Source organism: Rhinoraja longicauda, chromosome 35 (assembly GCF_053455715.1).
Source record: "Rhinoraja longicauda isolate Sanriku21f chromosome 35, sRhiLon1.1, whole genome shotgun sequence".
NCBI lineage: Eukaryota > Metazoa > Chordata > Chondrichthyes > Rajiformes > Arhynchobatidae > Rhinoraja > Rhinoraja longicauda.
The window spans coordinates 7,403,785-7,417,431 of NC_135987.1; the positions used below are offsets into that span (position 1 = coordinate 7,403,785).

Consider the following 13,647-nt stretch of genomic DNA (forward strand, 5'->3'; position numbering starts at 1 on the left):
GGTAAAAACGGAGGGGAGCGCACCTGGGACGCCAGGTATCGCTGTTGAGCCCTCTGGAGGTGTCGTGGGCCTATCAACGAAACATCAAGGAAAGAGGGTGCTCACCTGATGACCCCAATTAAGTCTTTACCCCGACCCCCACTCAAGATATTAAGAAGGTGCCAATTATAGTAGGGATTGTAATATCAAGTCCTATAAGCTCAACTAGGTAATCTCAGCATTGTATTTTATTTCTGATTTCCAGCAACTGTTGTGTTTTAGAAACATAGAAAATAGGTGCAGGAGTAGGCCATTCAGCCCTTCGAGCCTGCACCGCCATTCAATATGATCATGGCTGATCATCCAGCTCAGTAACCTGTACCTGCCTTCTCTCCATACCCCCTGATCCCTTTAGCCACAAGGGCCACATCTAACTCCCTCTTAAATATAGCCAATAAACTGGCCTCAATTACCTTCTGTGGCAGAGAATTCCACAGACTCACCACTCTCTGTGTGAAGAAATGTTTTCTCATCTCGGTCCTAAAAGACTTCCCCCTTATCCTTAAGCTGTGACCCCTGGTTCTGGACTTCCCCAACATCGGGAACAATCTTCCCGCATCTAGCCTCTCCAACCCCTTAAGAATTTTATATGTTTCTATAAGATCCCCCCTCAGTCTTCTAAATTCCAGCGAGTATAAGCCTCCTGCCATCCCAGGGATCAATCTGGTTTTATGCCTCACCAATCCAGTCTCATTCGTCTTCCATTAATACCCCATCCATATCAGCTGCAGCCAACAAGCCCTCACAGCCTCCGAGAAGCCCCATTACCATCTGTATCGTTCTGTTATTTGTTGCTCTCCACAGTCCCTATTTCCCTCTATCAAAACTTCCCACTCCAATCCCATCCCACGTCTCAGCAACTTAAAACGTGCTTGTTTTCTATCTCATGCTCTCTCTACAACTGTCCTGCAGACTTTTACTAGAACTTTTCTTTTAGAGTACAGTTATATTGAACTGCTGTGAGCAAAGCACAAGCTTTTTTAAATTCTGCTACGGGTTCAGCATCTCGAACGTAATAGGTTTTATCTAAATCAAAAATAAAAGTGACTGTTTCACAACTAATGGATGAAAGCCAATGAAACAATAGGTTTTGTTTATTTTAAATAAAAACTTAATTCCAAGTCAAAAGTGTGAGGCCAATAAACCGGTGTTTGGGGGATGTGAGATTTGGGAGAGCTGAATAATTTTATCTCTGTTTTCAGTTAAATGACACCTTATTTGCTTTGAAATACCACTGCAACTTCAACAACCTCTTAATTGCTCAAAATAAAAAGGCAGCTAAATTAAACCCCGTTGCTCTGACCTTGCAATTGACGAACATACACACGGGAGGTGGATTCAACAGATAAGATGATTAAAATAAGAAAAAAAAATTGGGTAAAAGGCAACAAAAAAAAATGGAAGCATAGGTCAGGGATTGGGAGGCCAAATTATGTGAAATGCTGTATTCCTGATTTGAAAGATTAGCCAACATGTAATAATGCCGTTTTGGCAAGTGTCTATTAACATGACAGGATAGTGAACTTTGATTTGGACGGTGTTTGTCGTCAATGTCCCAGTACACTTGCTGATTTTCATATTTGCATTTTCCTTTTAAATTACAACATCAACATTATTAATGATTATCACATCCAGAGGTGAATTGCTTAAGAACCTGCCAGAGGACAGTGATGCTGAGAGCAAGGAGGTTGTTAATCATCGAGCCATGTCAAAGTGGGCTTTACAGAATGGTAAAGGTATGGGGTGGAAGTAATGCAGCGTGTCAGAGGAAATTGTTAACCCAGCTAATCTTGCTCTTTGATTTGGGCATTCAGCAGCATATCAGTTCAGCGCCCAATTTAAAGCCTACAGTTGCTCTGAGAACATTTTTTTACACATTTCAGAATTGGCTTGATGCAGAGGCAATTCTGCTCCCTGAAAAGTCCTTGTTCTCTTCTTCCTCTTGGAAAACACGACATGCTCTTGCAATGATTTGTAGATCGTAACCTTCTCTCTGAAAACAAGGCAATTTAAGACTCAGCTTCAAAAGAACTGTACTATGGAACAATTTTCAAAATAATACATATTTCAACATATTATTTCCAAATGAGTCAACTCCATAAAAAGTTAAATGACTTTGATGTTAAACAATCTTTAAATCCACAAGGAGCAATCATTCATAGTTGAGCATGCACACTATGTCAAAAGGTTACTAATAAGGATAGCGGAGTCAGGGTGTATGGGGAGAAGGCAGGAACGGGGTACTGATTGAGAATGATCAGCCATGATCACATTGAATGGCGGTGCTGGCTCGAAGGGCTGAATGGCCTCCTCCTGCACCTATTGTCCATTGTCTAAATTCAAGTTTCATTCCAGATTCGTAGACGTAACTCAGAATATTTCAGTATTGTACAGTGGGAACCTCACTAACAGATTTGCTGTATTTCACTTCTGGTGCCCATCTGTATGCTCAGCTGATCAACAAGGATTGAACACCATGAGTTCTCTGTATGTGTCGGTCAACATCAACAATACCATTTCAAATTCGAACAGTAATTCATCTCGTTCACTGTTAGTGGGGGCTTATTAGTATGAGCTAAACAGTTGCTATATTTTGTTGCTTGTAACAGTGCTCACAACTTCAAAATAATTCATTGTATTGTATGTGTTTCAAAAAATCCTGAAAATAGGGAAAGTGGGGAATGAAAATATTTTTTACAAAGGACAACAAAACAGCAACTATTATCCAAAGGACGCAGTCTACAAATTGCTGTACAGACAATATGCAGCATAATCCATACTACACAAATAATAAATTGGTATCCCAAATTCAGGTTGGTGTTTTGTGCATGCAATAATTTTGTGGTTTCCATCCAAATTCCTAATACTTTTAAATTTCAAGTGTCATTTCATACACTGCAATAATTAATGTAATTAACATTTGTTTTGGTTTTATAATCCCTTATGTATTCATAAAACGTTATTGCCTCAAAATTCTAGGGTACCCTAATGAATGTTCTAGATGGGTGCAGCAAAAGGACAGTGTTGAAATGCTGAGGCAAGGCTGAAGAAAAGGTCCAAATAGGCATATTTTGTGCCTAAGCATTTCCACAATGGTGGCAAAATGGAATATCAGAAAAGGAACGACTTAGTTACGGAAGGGTCTCGACCCGAAACATCTCGTATTCCTTTTCTCCAGAGGTGCTGTCTGATCCACTGAGTTACTCCAGCTTTTTGCATCTGTCTTAGTTACAGATTATTAGGACCCCGGTCATAGCTGGCAATGGAACAAGCTGTATAGCAGAAACGAAGGAGTAGAAATTATACGCAGGATAATTTATTAAGGAGAATACTGAAGGAAAAGTTACCTGGATTGGAATGGTCCATTCAACAATTGTAGACAAATCAGAATTGGGGAATCTAAAAATCTAACGGAACTGACAAAGTCCAAAGCACCTGTCACCGCGGAATTGCATTTCACTCCTGCTTGACCAAAAATCGTGTCCACCTTGATGACAGAATTAATAACCAGTGCCCCTCTGCAGATCAATGGAAACATACCACAGTTAAACATGACAATATTTAAGCGACTGATCAAACAATAGATAGGTATTTAACAACGCTTTCAGGTTAATTGATCATCTTTCCATTTTGGATCAGGGAAATCAGAATCGGGTGGCGCAGCGGTAGAGTTGCTGCCTTGCAGCGTCCGAGACCCGGGTTCGATCCCGACTGCGGGTGCTGTCTGTACGGAGTTTGTACGTTCTCCCCGTGACCACTTGGGTTTTCCCCCAGATCTTCGGTGTCCGCCCACACCCCAAAGACGTCCAGGGTTGTAGGTTAATTGGTTTCGGTATACTTGGTATGTCCCTGGTGTGTGTAGGCTTGTGCGAATGTGTGGGGATCGCTGGTCAGTGCGGACTCAGTGGGCCGAAGGGCCTTTTTCCGCGCTGTATCTCTAACCTAAGCTAAACTAAATGTCACAAATCTTAAAGGTATTAAATTCCAAGCATTTTACATACCAATTTCCTCATCGCTGAACACATCCAGAGTATATTACCAGATTTATTAAGAATAAAGACTAATACGACAGTGGATAACAAAGACTGAACTGCCCCCATCCCTCCATGATATCATGCAAAGTCTCTTGATGCAAACCTGTGAAGTCTCCGCTTTTCATTTTCCTTTAATTTCCCCTCTAAATTAATTTCTTCCACGGTGCTCATATACTTTTACTGAACTGAATGCAAAAAAGGAATTTCACTGCACCTCTGTGCATGTGGCAATAAAGTACCAATGAACCATTTAATTTACAAGAGTAAATAGTAGGCAGAAAAACAAAGTATAGAGTAATAGACTTGAACAGCATGGAAACGGCCTTCGACCCAATGACCATGTTGACCTAGATGGCGATTTGAGCTGAGACGATCTCATTAGCCTGCCTTTGTCCCACATCCCTCTAAAGTTTCCTTCCCTTGTCTAAATATCTTTTAAAACTTGGAATTGTATCTGTCTCTGCAGCTTTGTCCAGCAGCTAATTCCATGGACTCACTACCCCATGTGTAAGAAAGTTGCTCCTCGGGTCCTTTTGCAAATCTTTACAGCCTCTCCTTACATATATGCCCTCTAGTTTTATTCGCCCCTACCCTGGGATAAAGACTCTGACCATCCTCTTTGCAAAGTTTAATTTTATTGCAAATTGACCTTCTGCCTACAATTCCTTCTAGGAGAAGCTGGCTTGTTGTTGGGTTTGCTGGCGAAATGGCAACCATCTGCAGTCTCCACCTGGTGGCTACTCAGCATGCACGAGCCTTCATTGTGATTCCTTGGATCATTGACTGAGAGAGGGAAAAACACACCAGAGGCAATGAAAACTGGTGACCTCATGAAGGGTACGCTATCCCCTTGGCTAACTTCCAATGAATGCAAACATTTCAAGCTTGCCATTTGTTTGCCAACAACATAAAAATAGGGGAAAGGACATGTTTCAATGAGGGTATTGTGACTCTGCAATTAGAGATAGATTGAATGATTGGGCAGACATTTGACAAATGAAGTTTAATGTGGGAAAGAGATATGGAGAAAATAAAAAATGTCCACAAGAGAGATAAACTTTCATTGAAAGTAAAGCAAGAAACAAAAGAATCAAAGAAGAAAAGATGGACAACAGTACAGAAAGGGCATAGAGAGACCGATTTATTCACAAAATGCTGGAGTAACTCAGCAGGTCAGGCAGCATCTCGGGAGAGAAGGAATGGGTGACGTTTCGGGTCGAGACCCTTCTTCAGACTGAATGTATCGGCATAGAGAGACCGACAGATAAAGAATGGGAGAATGTGAGAGAGGGAAAATCAAATGAAGAAAGGGATGAATGGAAGAGAGTGTACAAGTGGGAAAGAGAGAGAAAGATTTAGGATAAAACTTGGACGAGCTAGACTTTAGCAAGGTGAGAGAGATAATCAGAAGGAGGATAAAGTTGAGAGATATGATGTAAGAAGAGAGCAATAGAAAGGAAGAAATGCTGAAGCATGGGATTAACGGAGGCAGCAAGGTTTGGAAGGTACAATCAGTTTGACTGGACAGAGGAGTGGATGAGTGAGAAAACAATCAGAAAAGCACAGAGAGAAGCCAAGAAATGCGGAATGAAAGAATGAAAGATGAGAATGTGGCGGGAGGCAGACTGATAACGTATAAGATTATTAAGGGGTTGGACACGTTAGAGGCAGGAAACATGTTCCCAATGTTGGGGGAGTCCAGAACCAGGGGGAGTCCAGAACCAGGGGCCACAGTTTAAGAATAAGGGGTAGGCCATTTAGAACTGAGATGAGGAAAAACTTTTTCAGTCAGAAAGTTGTGAATCTGTGGAATTCTCTGCCTCAGAAGGCAGTGGAGGCCAATTCTCTGAATGCATTCAAGAGAGAGCTAGATAGAGCTCTTAAGGATAGCGGAGTCAGGGGGTATGGGGAGAAGGCAGGAACGGGGTACTGATTGAGAATGATCAGCCATGATCACATTGAATGGCGGTGCTGGCTCGAAGGGCCGAATATCCTCCTCCTGCACCTATTGTCCATTGTCTATTGATAGAGGAAGATAAATTAAAAGAGGGGTCGGCACAGAATTAGGTGAAGTAAAATATAGAGTGTGAAATAAAAGGACAAAGTACAAGAGCAAGTTGTAAATAATACATAAAGTTACTGCAGCAGTGGAGCAGAGGCAGAGGCCATCAAGGCTACGCTTGGCTTGGCCGACCTTGCAACACCGCCAGGACAATAGCCCATCATGGTCAGGTCAAGGTCCCTTCACTTCCAACAACTGGGGCTTGAAAATGGTGCCAAACTGGCGACTCTGTGTACTGTCTCGGTGTACGACTGCTGTGCACTTGTACTGTATCTGAGATCCTTTTCTAATATGCTTATGGATAGTGATGCTTGCACTGAACTGTATACAAAAATGAATTTCACCGTGCCTCGGTTTAAGGTGAAGGGGAAAAGATTTAATAGGAATCTGAGGGGTAACATTTTTACCCAAAGGGTGGTGGGTGTATGGAGCAAGCTGCCAGAGGAGGTAGTTGAGGCTGGGACATTTAAGAAACAGTTAGACAGGTACATTGATAGGACAGAGTTGGAGGGATATGGACCAAATGCAGGCAGGTGGGACTAGTGTAGCTGGGACTAGTGTGGCTGGAACATGTTGGCCGGTGCGGGCAACTTGGGCTGAAGAGCCTGTTTCCATGCTGTAAGACTCTACGTGACAAATAAGTACCATAGTGTGGTCCTCAGGATTTTGTGCCAAAGTGCCTCCTACTTGAAAAATAGTGAAGATTGTTGCACTAGAGTACCACGGCTTAATTATATGTTTGCTCTCAGTTTGATGGAAATCCATGAATTTGTATAACTTGGTACAGCTGAGCAACTTATAATCATAGAAGGACAAAAATGGCTGGAGTAACTCAGCACAACAGGCACCATTGCCGGAGAACACGATCAGGTCTCTCTATGCCCTTTCTGTACTGTTGTCCATCTTTTCTTCTCTGATTCTTTTGTTTCTTGCTTTACTTTCAATGAAAGTTTGTCTCTCTTGTGGACATTTTTTATTTTCTCCATGTCTCTTTCCCACATTAAACTTCATTTGTCAAATGTCTGCCCCGTGACCTGCGTGGGTTTTCTCCGAGATCTTCGGTTTCCTCCCACACTCCAAAGCCATACAGGTTTGTCGGTTAATTGTCTTAGTGTATGTGTAAAATTGTCCCTAAAATTGTAGGATGATGTTGATATGCAGGGATCGCTGGTCGGTGCGGACTCGGTGGGCAGAAGGGCCTGTTTCCTTGCTGTATCTTCACCATGATCAGGCCAGGAACCTTCTTCAGAATCTGACCCGAGATGTCACCTATCCATGTTCTCTAGAGATGCTACCTGGTCCGCTAAGTTACCCCAGCACTTTGTGCAAACCAGCATATGGTTTCTTGTTTCTGCAATGTGTAATCATGCTGATTTTCCAAGAAATGTAAGCACTGAAATTAGTGAAAGGAAGACCAGGGAATTCAGATATGTACCGCGTGATTTATGAATCATTTAGTGAGCTCCGTTTAGGAAAAAAGAAACTCAATGATCATATATTGACTTCCATACCTGCTTCTGATGTTGGTTTTACATTTTTGAGTCCATAAGCTGAGCTCAATAATGCCAGAAACATCAATTCCAAGCCCCCCTTGGAATTCAGCATTTGCTATAAGGCCAGACTGCAACATGAATGCCTGCAGGAGAAAGGAAATTGAATGATCTGTAACTGTGAAAAAATAATGTGTTCGATCTGTGTTAAGTGCAGTGGAAATGTTTTAATCCATTATGTGAATGTTGTTTCAATATTCCAAGTCTAACTTTAAAGGGAACTGATATTTTATTTTCAAACTGTTTAGTTTCACGCTTGGCACCCATATTTTAATTTCTCAGTTTTAATAAAGTTTCGGAACCCTCAGCTATTTTTATTTTTCACCTAATTTTGGGGGTTGTAGGATTTTCTGGGAAGACCAGGTGGCACAGCGGTAGAGTCGCTGCCTTTACAGCGCTTACAGCCCCAGAGACCCAGGGTCGATCCTGACTACCGGTGCTGTCTGTACGGAGTTTGTACGTTCACCCCGTGACCTGCGTGGGTCTTCTCCGAGATCTTCGGTTTCCTCCCGCACTCCAAAGCCATACAGGTTTGTAGGTTAATTGTCTTAGTGTATGTGTAAAATTGTCCCTAGTGTGTGTAGGATGATGTTGATGTGCAGGGATCGCTGGTCGGTGCGGACTCGGTGGGCAGAAGGGCCTGTTTCCTTGCTGTATCTTTAAACTAAAAACTACTACACCAGCATTTATTAATCATTCATTAATGCCGTTGAACAGTTTTATGAATATCTGCAGTTCTCTTGAAGTTATTCCCATACTGCTGCTGGATAGGGTATTCCTGGCTTCTATCTAACCATTCGCCAACCATGAAGGAATAGTCATGCAGTATTTTTAAGGCATGTTGGCGTGCAGCTTGGTGACAATCTGCAGGTGGTGGTGTCTGCTGCTCTTGTCCTGCTTGGTGGTGGAGATCAAGGTTTAGCAGATGTGGTTGGGATAGTGTGGATGAGTGAATGCAATGCATGTTGTACACGATGCTGTAGTCTGCAGCCATGATGCACCGCTGGTGGAAGAATCAAATGTTTAAAGTAGAATACCAATCAAGTGGAAGGCCTTGACCTGGCAGTGTCAAAACTTTGTTGATTCTGTATACTGATTGGGAGGGAATTTGCACTTTTTTCTGTGAATAGGACGTACACTATGTGCCTTCAAAGATTTAAAAATTCTAAGTTACATGGTGCACAATCTGTAACATCATTATGTTTATAATTGCTCTCTCCACATGCATGACCTACTGATTACATTTACATTACAAACTACTGCTATTTTTTTTTAAAATACACCCCAAAAATTTTTTTAACCAATGCTGTGTGCTTACTGGATATCCTACAGACTACCCAGAATTCTCTTATTTTGTTTTTGTTTCTCAATTAATTAAATAAAACCCTCAAATTTATAAAGGAAATAGCAAAGCACTGATCGGGTGTGAAACCAGATTAATAGAAAATGTATGTTACATGAGTTCTCAATAATCAATTTTTTGTAACACCAAAATATATGTTGTGTTTGAGTTCAGTACCTGTAGATGGTCAACAAGCAAGATGGATCCTTTTATTATACTCGTAGGCTCTTCAGTGACCGACCAGAGCTTTTCCATTAGATCACTGTATCCTTGGAAAAATACAGTTGGAGGGAACTGGACATCAAAGAGAATCACTGACATACTGGCCGTGATTTCATCATCATCATCGTCCGTTGCAGAGCTTTCTTTGAAGAAGGAGTCGAGACCTTGTGCTTCAATGGATACCTATTCCAGATGTGAAGAGGTATGTACAATAAACAGTCACGCCAATATAATTGGTAAGTGTGCCATGTCAAGTCAAAACAAAATCTCCTGAGATCACATTGTTAATTTCATGGGTTACTGAATTGATATTAAGACTTGGAGCTCTGCTTGATATTTTTCTCTCCTCCCCCAGCAGCAATGGGGTTAATTTTAGCATTGCACCTGCTGCCTGATATAGTTAATATCATAACCTGAACACTCCTAGTTTAAATCTAATGATTGGGTAGACCTGAGAGGCAGGAGGAGAGTATAAATATATGGTTATTGACTCTATTATTTTATTTTGTGACATGTGCATTAGAACTATTGGATAAATGTAAAATGAGGTTAATGCAGGATTAGCGCAAGGAATGGTTAATAATTGGTGCACACTCAACGATTTAAGAACCTATGTGTAGGAAGGAACTGCAGATGCTGGTTTAACCCAAAGAGGGACACAAAATGCTGGAGTAACTCAGCGGAACAAGCAGCATCTCCGGAGAGAAGGAATGGGTGACGTTTCGGGTCGAGACATTCTTCAGACTCTTCTTCATAGGTTTATGAACCTATTTGTGCTGCAAGTCTCTGGCTCTCTAACAATGATTTGATAAGAGATTTGCTTGTGTTAAGCAGCAATGCAAGCAACATGAAATCCTATGGCAGAGAACCTAGCAATGTATTAGGTCATGGCAAAAGTGCACAATACTAACAAACAGTACACCTTCACAAAAGTAAATATACTGAAAGCCATTTATTCACAAAGTGCTGGAGTAACTCAGCAGGTCGGGCAGCATCTCGGGACAGAAGGAATGGGTGACGTTTCGGGTCGCGACCCTTCTTCAGATGGGTCTGAAGAAGGGTCTCGACCCAAAACGTCACCCATTCCTTCTCTCCCGAGATGCTGCCCGACCTGCTGAGTTACTCCAGCACTTTGTGAATAAATACCTTCAATTTGTACCAGCATCTGCAGTTATTTTCTTATACTGAAAGCCATCTTTGAACCGCTCAAAAAACAAAATAAGTGTTAGATCATGATGATAGTAAAATGTTAGGACATGGGGTGTTATCAGATGCTTCAAGTAAGATAATATTTTGAGGCTGAGAAACAGAATTGTAGAGCAAAGTAGCAAACTGATCAGCGAAATTGGACCAGGTATAGATGTCCTGGAGGAAAACACGAGCCGAGTTGTTTTAGAATAATGCAACTGTTCATATATCGCCAAAAATATATATATATATATATAGATCAGAGGTTTAGCATGAAAGTGCCAATTCAAAGTAGATTTAGAGATACAGCGCGGAAACAGGCCATTCGGCCCACCGGGTCCGTGCCGCCCAGCGATCCCCGCACATTAACACTATCCTACACCCTAGGGACAATTTTTACATTTGCCCGGCCAATTAACCTATATACCTGTACGTCTTTGGAGTGTGGTAGGAAACCGAATATCTCGGAGAAAACCCACGCAGGTCACTGGGAGAACGTACAAACTTCGTACAGACGGCGCCCGTAGTCAGGATCGAACCTGAGTCTCCGGCACTGCATTCGCTGTAAGGCAGCAACTCTACCGCTGCGCCACTGTGCCGCGGTTCTAGAAAGCAACTGTATCACTCCAAGCATCCACACTTATACAACCTGTACCCTATTGTGCACTACTTACAAAGACATACATTCTCTATCCTACTATGCAGACACCCACCCATGCACAATCTTTAGCTGATGATACAAAGACAACCACACACAATCTTTTCTCTACTATACAAAGACATATCTGTGCCCACAAACGCAACGTCTATCCTACTATACAAAGAAAGGCACATACACACTTAGTCTCCGCCATCTACAAAGACAGGCACACAATCTCTACTCAACTGTAGAAAGACACTCAATCTCCACCCTATTCTACAAATGACACATACACATATATACAATTACACCACAATGGAAAGACAGACAGAGACACCCACATACACAATCTCTATCAAACAATATAGACACACCCATGTATGTAATTTCTAGCCTATACTTAGAAACGCATACACGCAACTGTCTGCGAGCCAACAATTTTTTCATGTACTCAGGAGCTCCAATTTATACTGGTAAACGGCTCCCTGGAAATGTTCACAATTGCTACTCCAGATAAAATTGTTTCTACAATATGTACAACAGAGAACATCTGTAAGATTAGATCTAATTTCTAGGCAAATACATAAAACTCAATTTTCTGTAAGCAGAATAGTATCAGGGCAGCACAGTGGAAATGTGGTAGAGTTGCTGCCTTACAGCGCCAGAGACCCGGGTTCCATCCTGACCATGGGTGTTGTCTGTACGGAGTTTGTACGTTCTCCCCGCATGATAGATCTGCCATTAATGATTTGGCTGTAAGATCCTTCTCCTTGAGTGGGAGGTAGAACAATGTTCTATCATGAATCATGTAAGTATCATGATCTAGAATCATGTAAATATCTGTCACATGATTCATATGTGCAATTTGATTTAAAATCTAGAACTTATCCGTAATTAATTTGTCTGGGCCTGAAATTGTTCCACGATTGTTATTCTTTGTTCCACAAAAGTAAAACATTTCCTTCTCATTACAGAAATTTCTAAGTGTTAATAATTTTCCTAAATTGAATATCAGCAAATAGATTGCACATTTAATAAATAGCTGGTCAGTTCGATTCAAAGCCAAGCGGTCTAGAAAACGTGAACAAACCTGGGTTGCATGAAGCTGATTTCCCTGAGTAAGTATGAAGAAGTCTGTGAGACTCTTCTGTAATATTCCAGTGTCTCCAAAGAGTAAATCCATATTGTAAGAGGATATGGCATCTGTGGTAACTTAGAAAGAAACTAAATTGGAACATATTTTCTTAAATAAAATTTAAACCATAATGGTTCAATATTCACATAATTTTTAATGATCTAAATGTGTAGCAAAAGATAATGGATGTAATTAAGCTCCTATTACCTGCTAAGTACCCCGAAGAGGAAGATGAACACCCAAATCTGGACATATGATTGTAATTACATATCAGTCGATCTCTCAGGAGCTCTCTTATTACTTTGCTACAAAAAATAGAAAATAAGGTTTTGTGGGGAGAAAATGTTTTTTTTTTTTAGAAGTTCACCATCATTATCAGACAACATATTAAAAATAAAAAAAACATGTACTATTTTCTCTTAGGTATAAATTAAATTCTTCCGTAATCAATTCCGTAATCAATTCTCAAGATTTTTTTTAATTGCTTTTTCAAATAGCAGGAGAGTTGAGGTAAGGATAGACAAGTACGAAGTGGTGTAAGTTTTATGTTAATAAAATCTCACATAAACCAGGCTTAAGGGCGGCACAGTGGCGTAGCAGTAGAGCTGCTGCCTTAGACCCAGGTTAGATCTTGACCACGGGTGCTGTTTGTACGGAGTTTGTACATTCTCCCTGTGACCGCGCGGGTTTTCTCCGGGTGCTCCGGTTTCCTCCCATACTCCAAAGACGTAGAGGTTTGTAGGTTAATTGGCTTCGGTAAAATTGTAAATTGTCCCTAGTGTGTAGGATAGTGTACGGGGTGATTGCTGGTTGGCGCGGATTCAGTGGGCTGAAGGGCCTGTTTCCGCACTGTATCTCTAAAGTCTAAACCAGTTGGGCCAAATGACCTCCATTTACTTTACATATTTGCTATGATTCTCCACACAGCAACCCTGCTCTCACCTTGCTTGATGGTGCTCTGAGTGTCGGATATTCTGCAGCTTTGCCACTGTATACGTCGATAGTTCTGATTCCATTTCTCTCATAGACAGTACAATATTTTTCAATTCCATTGGTGAAAGTTGGTTATTGAGGATCACATCCAGTGCAGCCATTCGTACAGCAGTCCCATACCGATCCCTGCTTTGGTGAAAAATTCTGTTCATCTGTTTCTTCACCTAATTATGAAAAATAAGTTATTATTGAATAGACACAGGTCATCAATAATATATTGTTACCAATTTATACAACTTAACTTCCAGTGCTCACTAAATTGATGTTGCTTTCAGTTCTTCACTTATACATTCATCCCTCTTTAAAGTGGCACATTAATTCAGAATACGATGTCCCAGCCATGTTCATGTCTCTTATTTAATAGACAATAGACAATAGGTGCAGGAGGAGGCCATTCGGCCCTTCGAGCCAGCACCGCCATTCAATGTGATCATGGCTGATC

The 13,647-nt window shown here is 41.2% G+C and overlaps 1 protein-coding gene across 2 annotated transcripts in view; it reads right to left on the bottom strand.

Annotated features, from left to right (window-relative positions):
- Positions 1 to 1,105: 1,105 nt before the first annotated feature.
- Positions 1,106 to 13,647, bottom strand: part of LOC144610111 (microsomal triglyceride transfer protein-like) — a 64,570-nt gene continuing 52,028 nt past the window's right edge. The window contains exons 12-18 of one of the 2 annotated variants that reach the window (XM_078428672.1): positions 13,155 to 13,369; positions 12,420 to 12,517; positions 12,168 to 12,289; positions 9,205 to 9,432; positions 7,647 to 7,771; positions 3,475 to 3,557; positions 1,106 to 2,032 (exon numbers count right to left, since the gene is read on the bottom strand). In XM_078428672.1, coding sequence (XP_078284798.1) covers positions 1,878 to 2,032; positions 3,475 to 3,557; positions 7,647 to 7,771; positions 9,205 to 9,432; positions 12,168 to 12,289; positions 12,420 to 12,517; positions 13,155 to 13,369 — 1,026 coding nt within the window. In that variant the 3' untranslated portion in view covers positions 1,106 to 1,877. Of the gene's footprint in view, positions 2,033 to 3,386; positions 3,558 to 7,646; positions 7,772 to 9,204; positions 9,433 to 12,167; positions 12,290 to 12,419; positions 12,518 to 13,154; positions 13,370 to 13,647 lie in introns of both variants that reach the window. The other variant, XM_078428671.1, reaches the window with a different exon arrangement.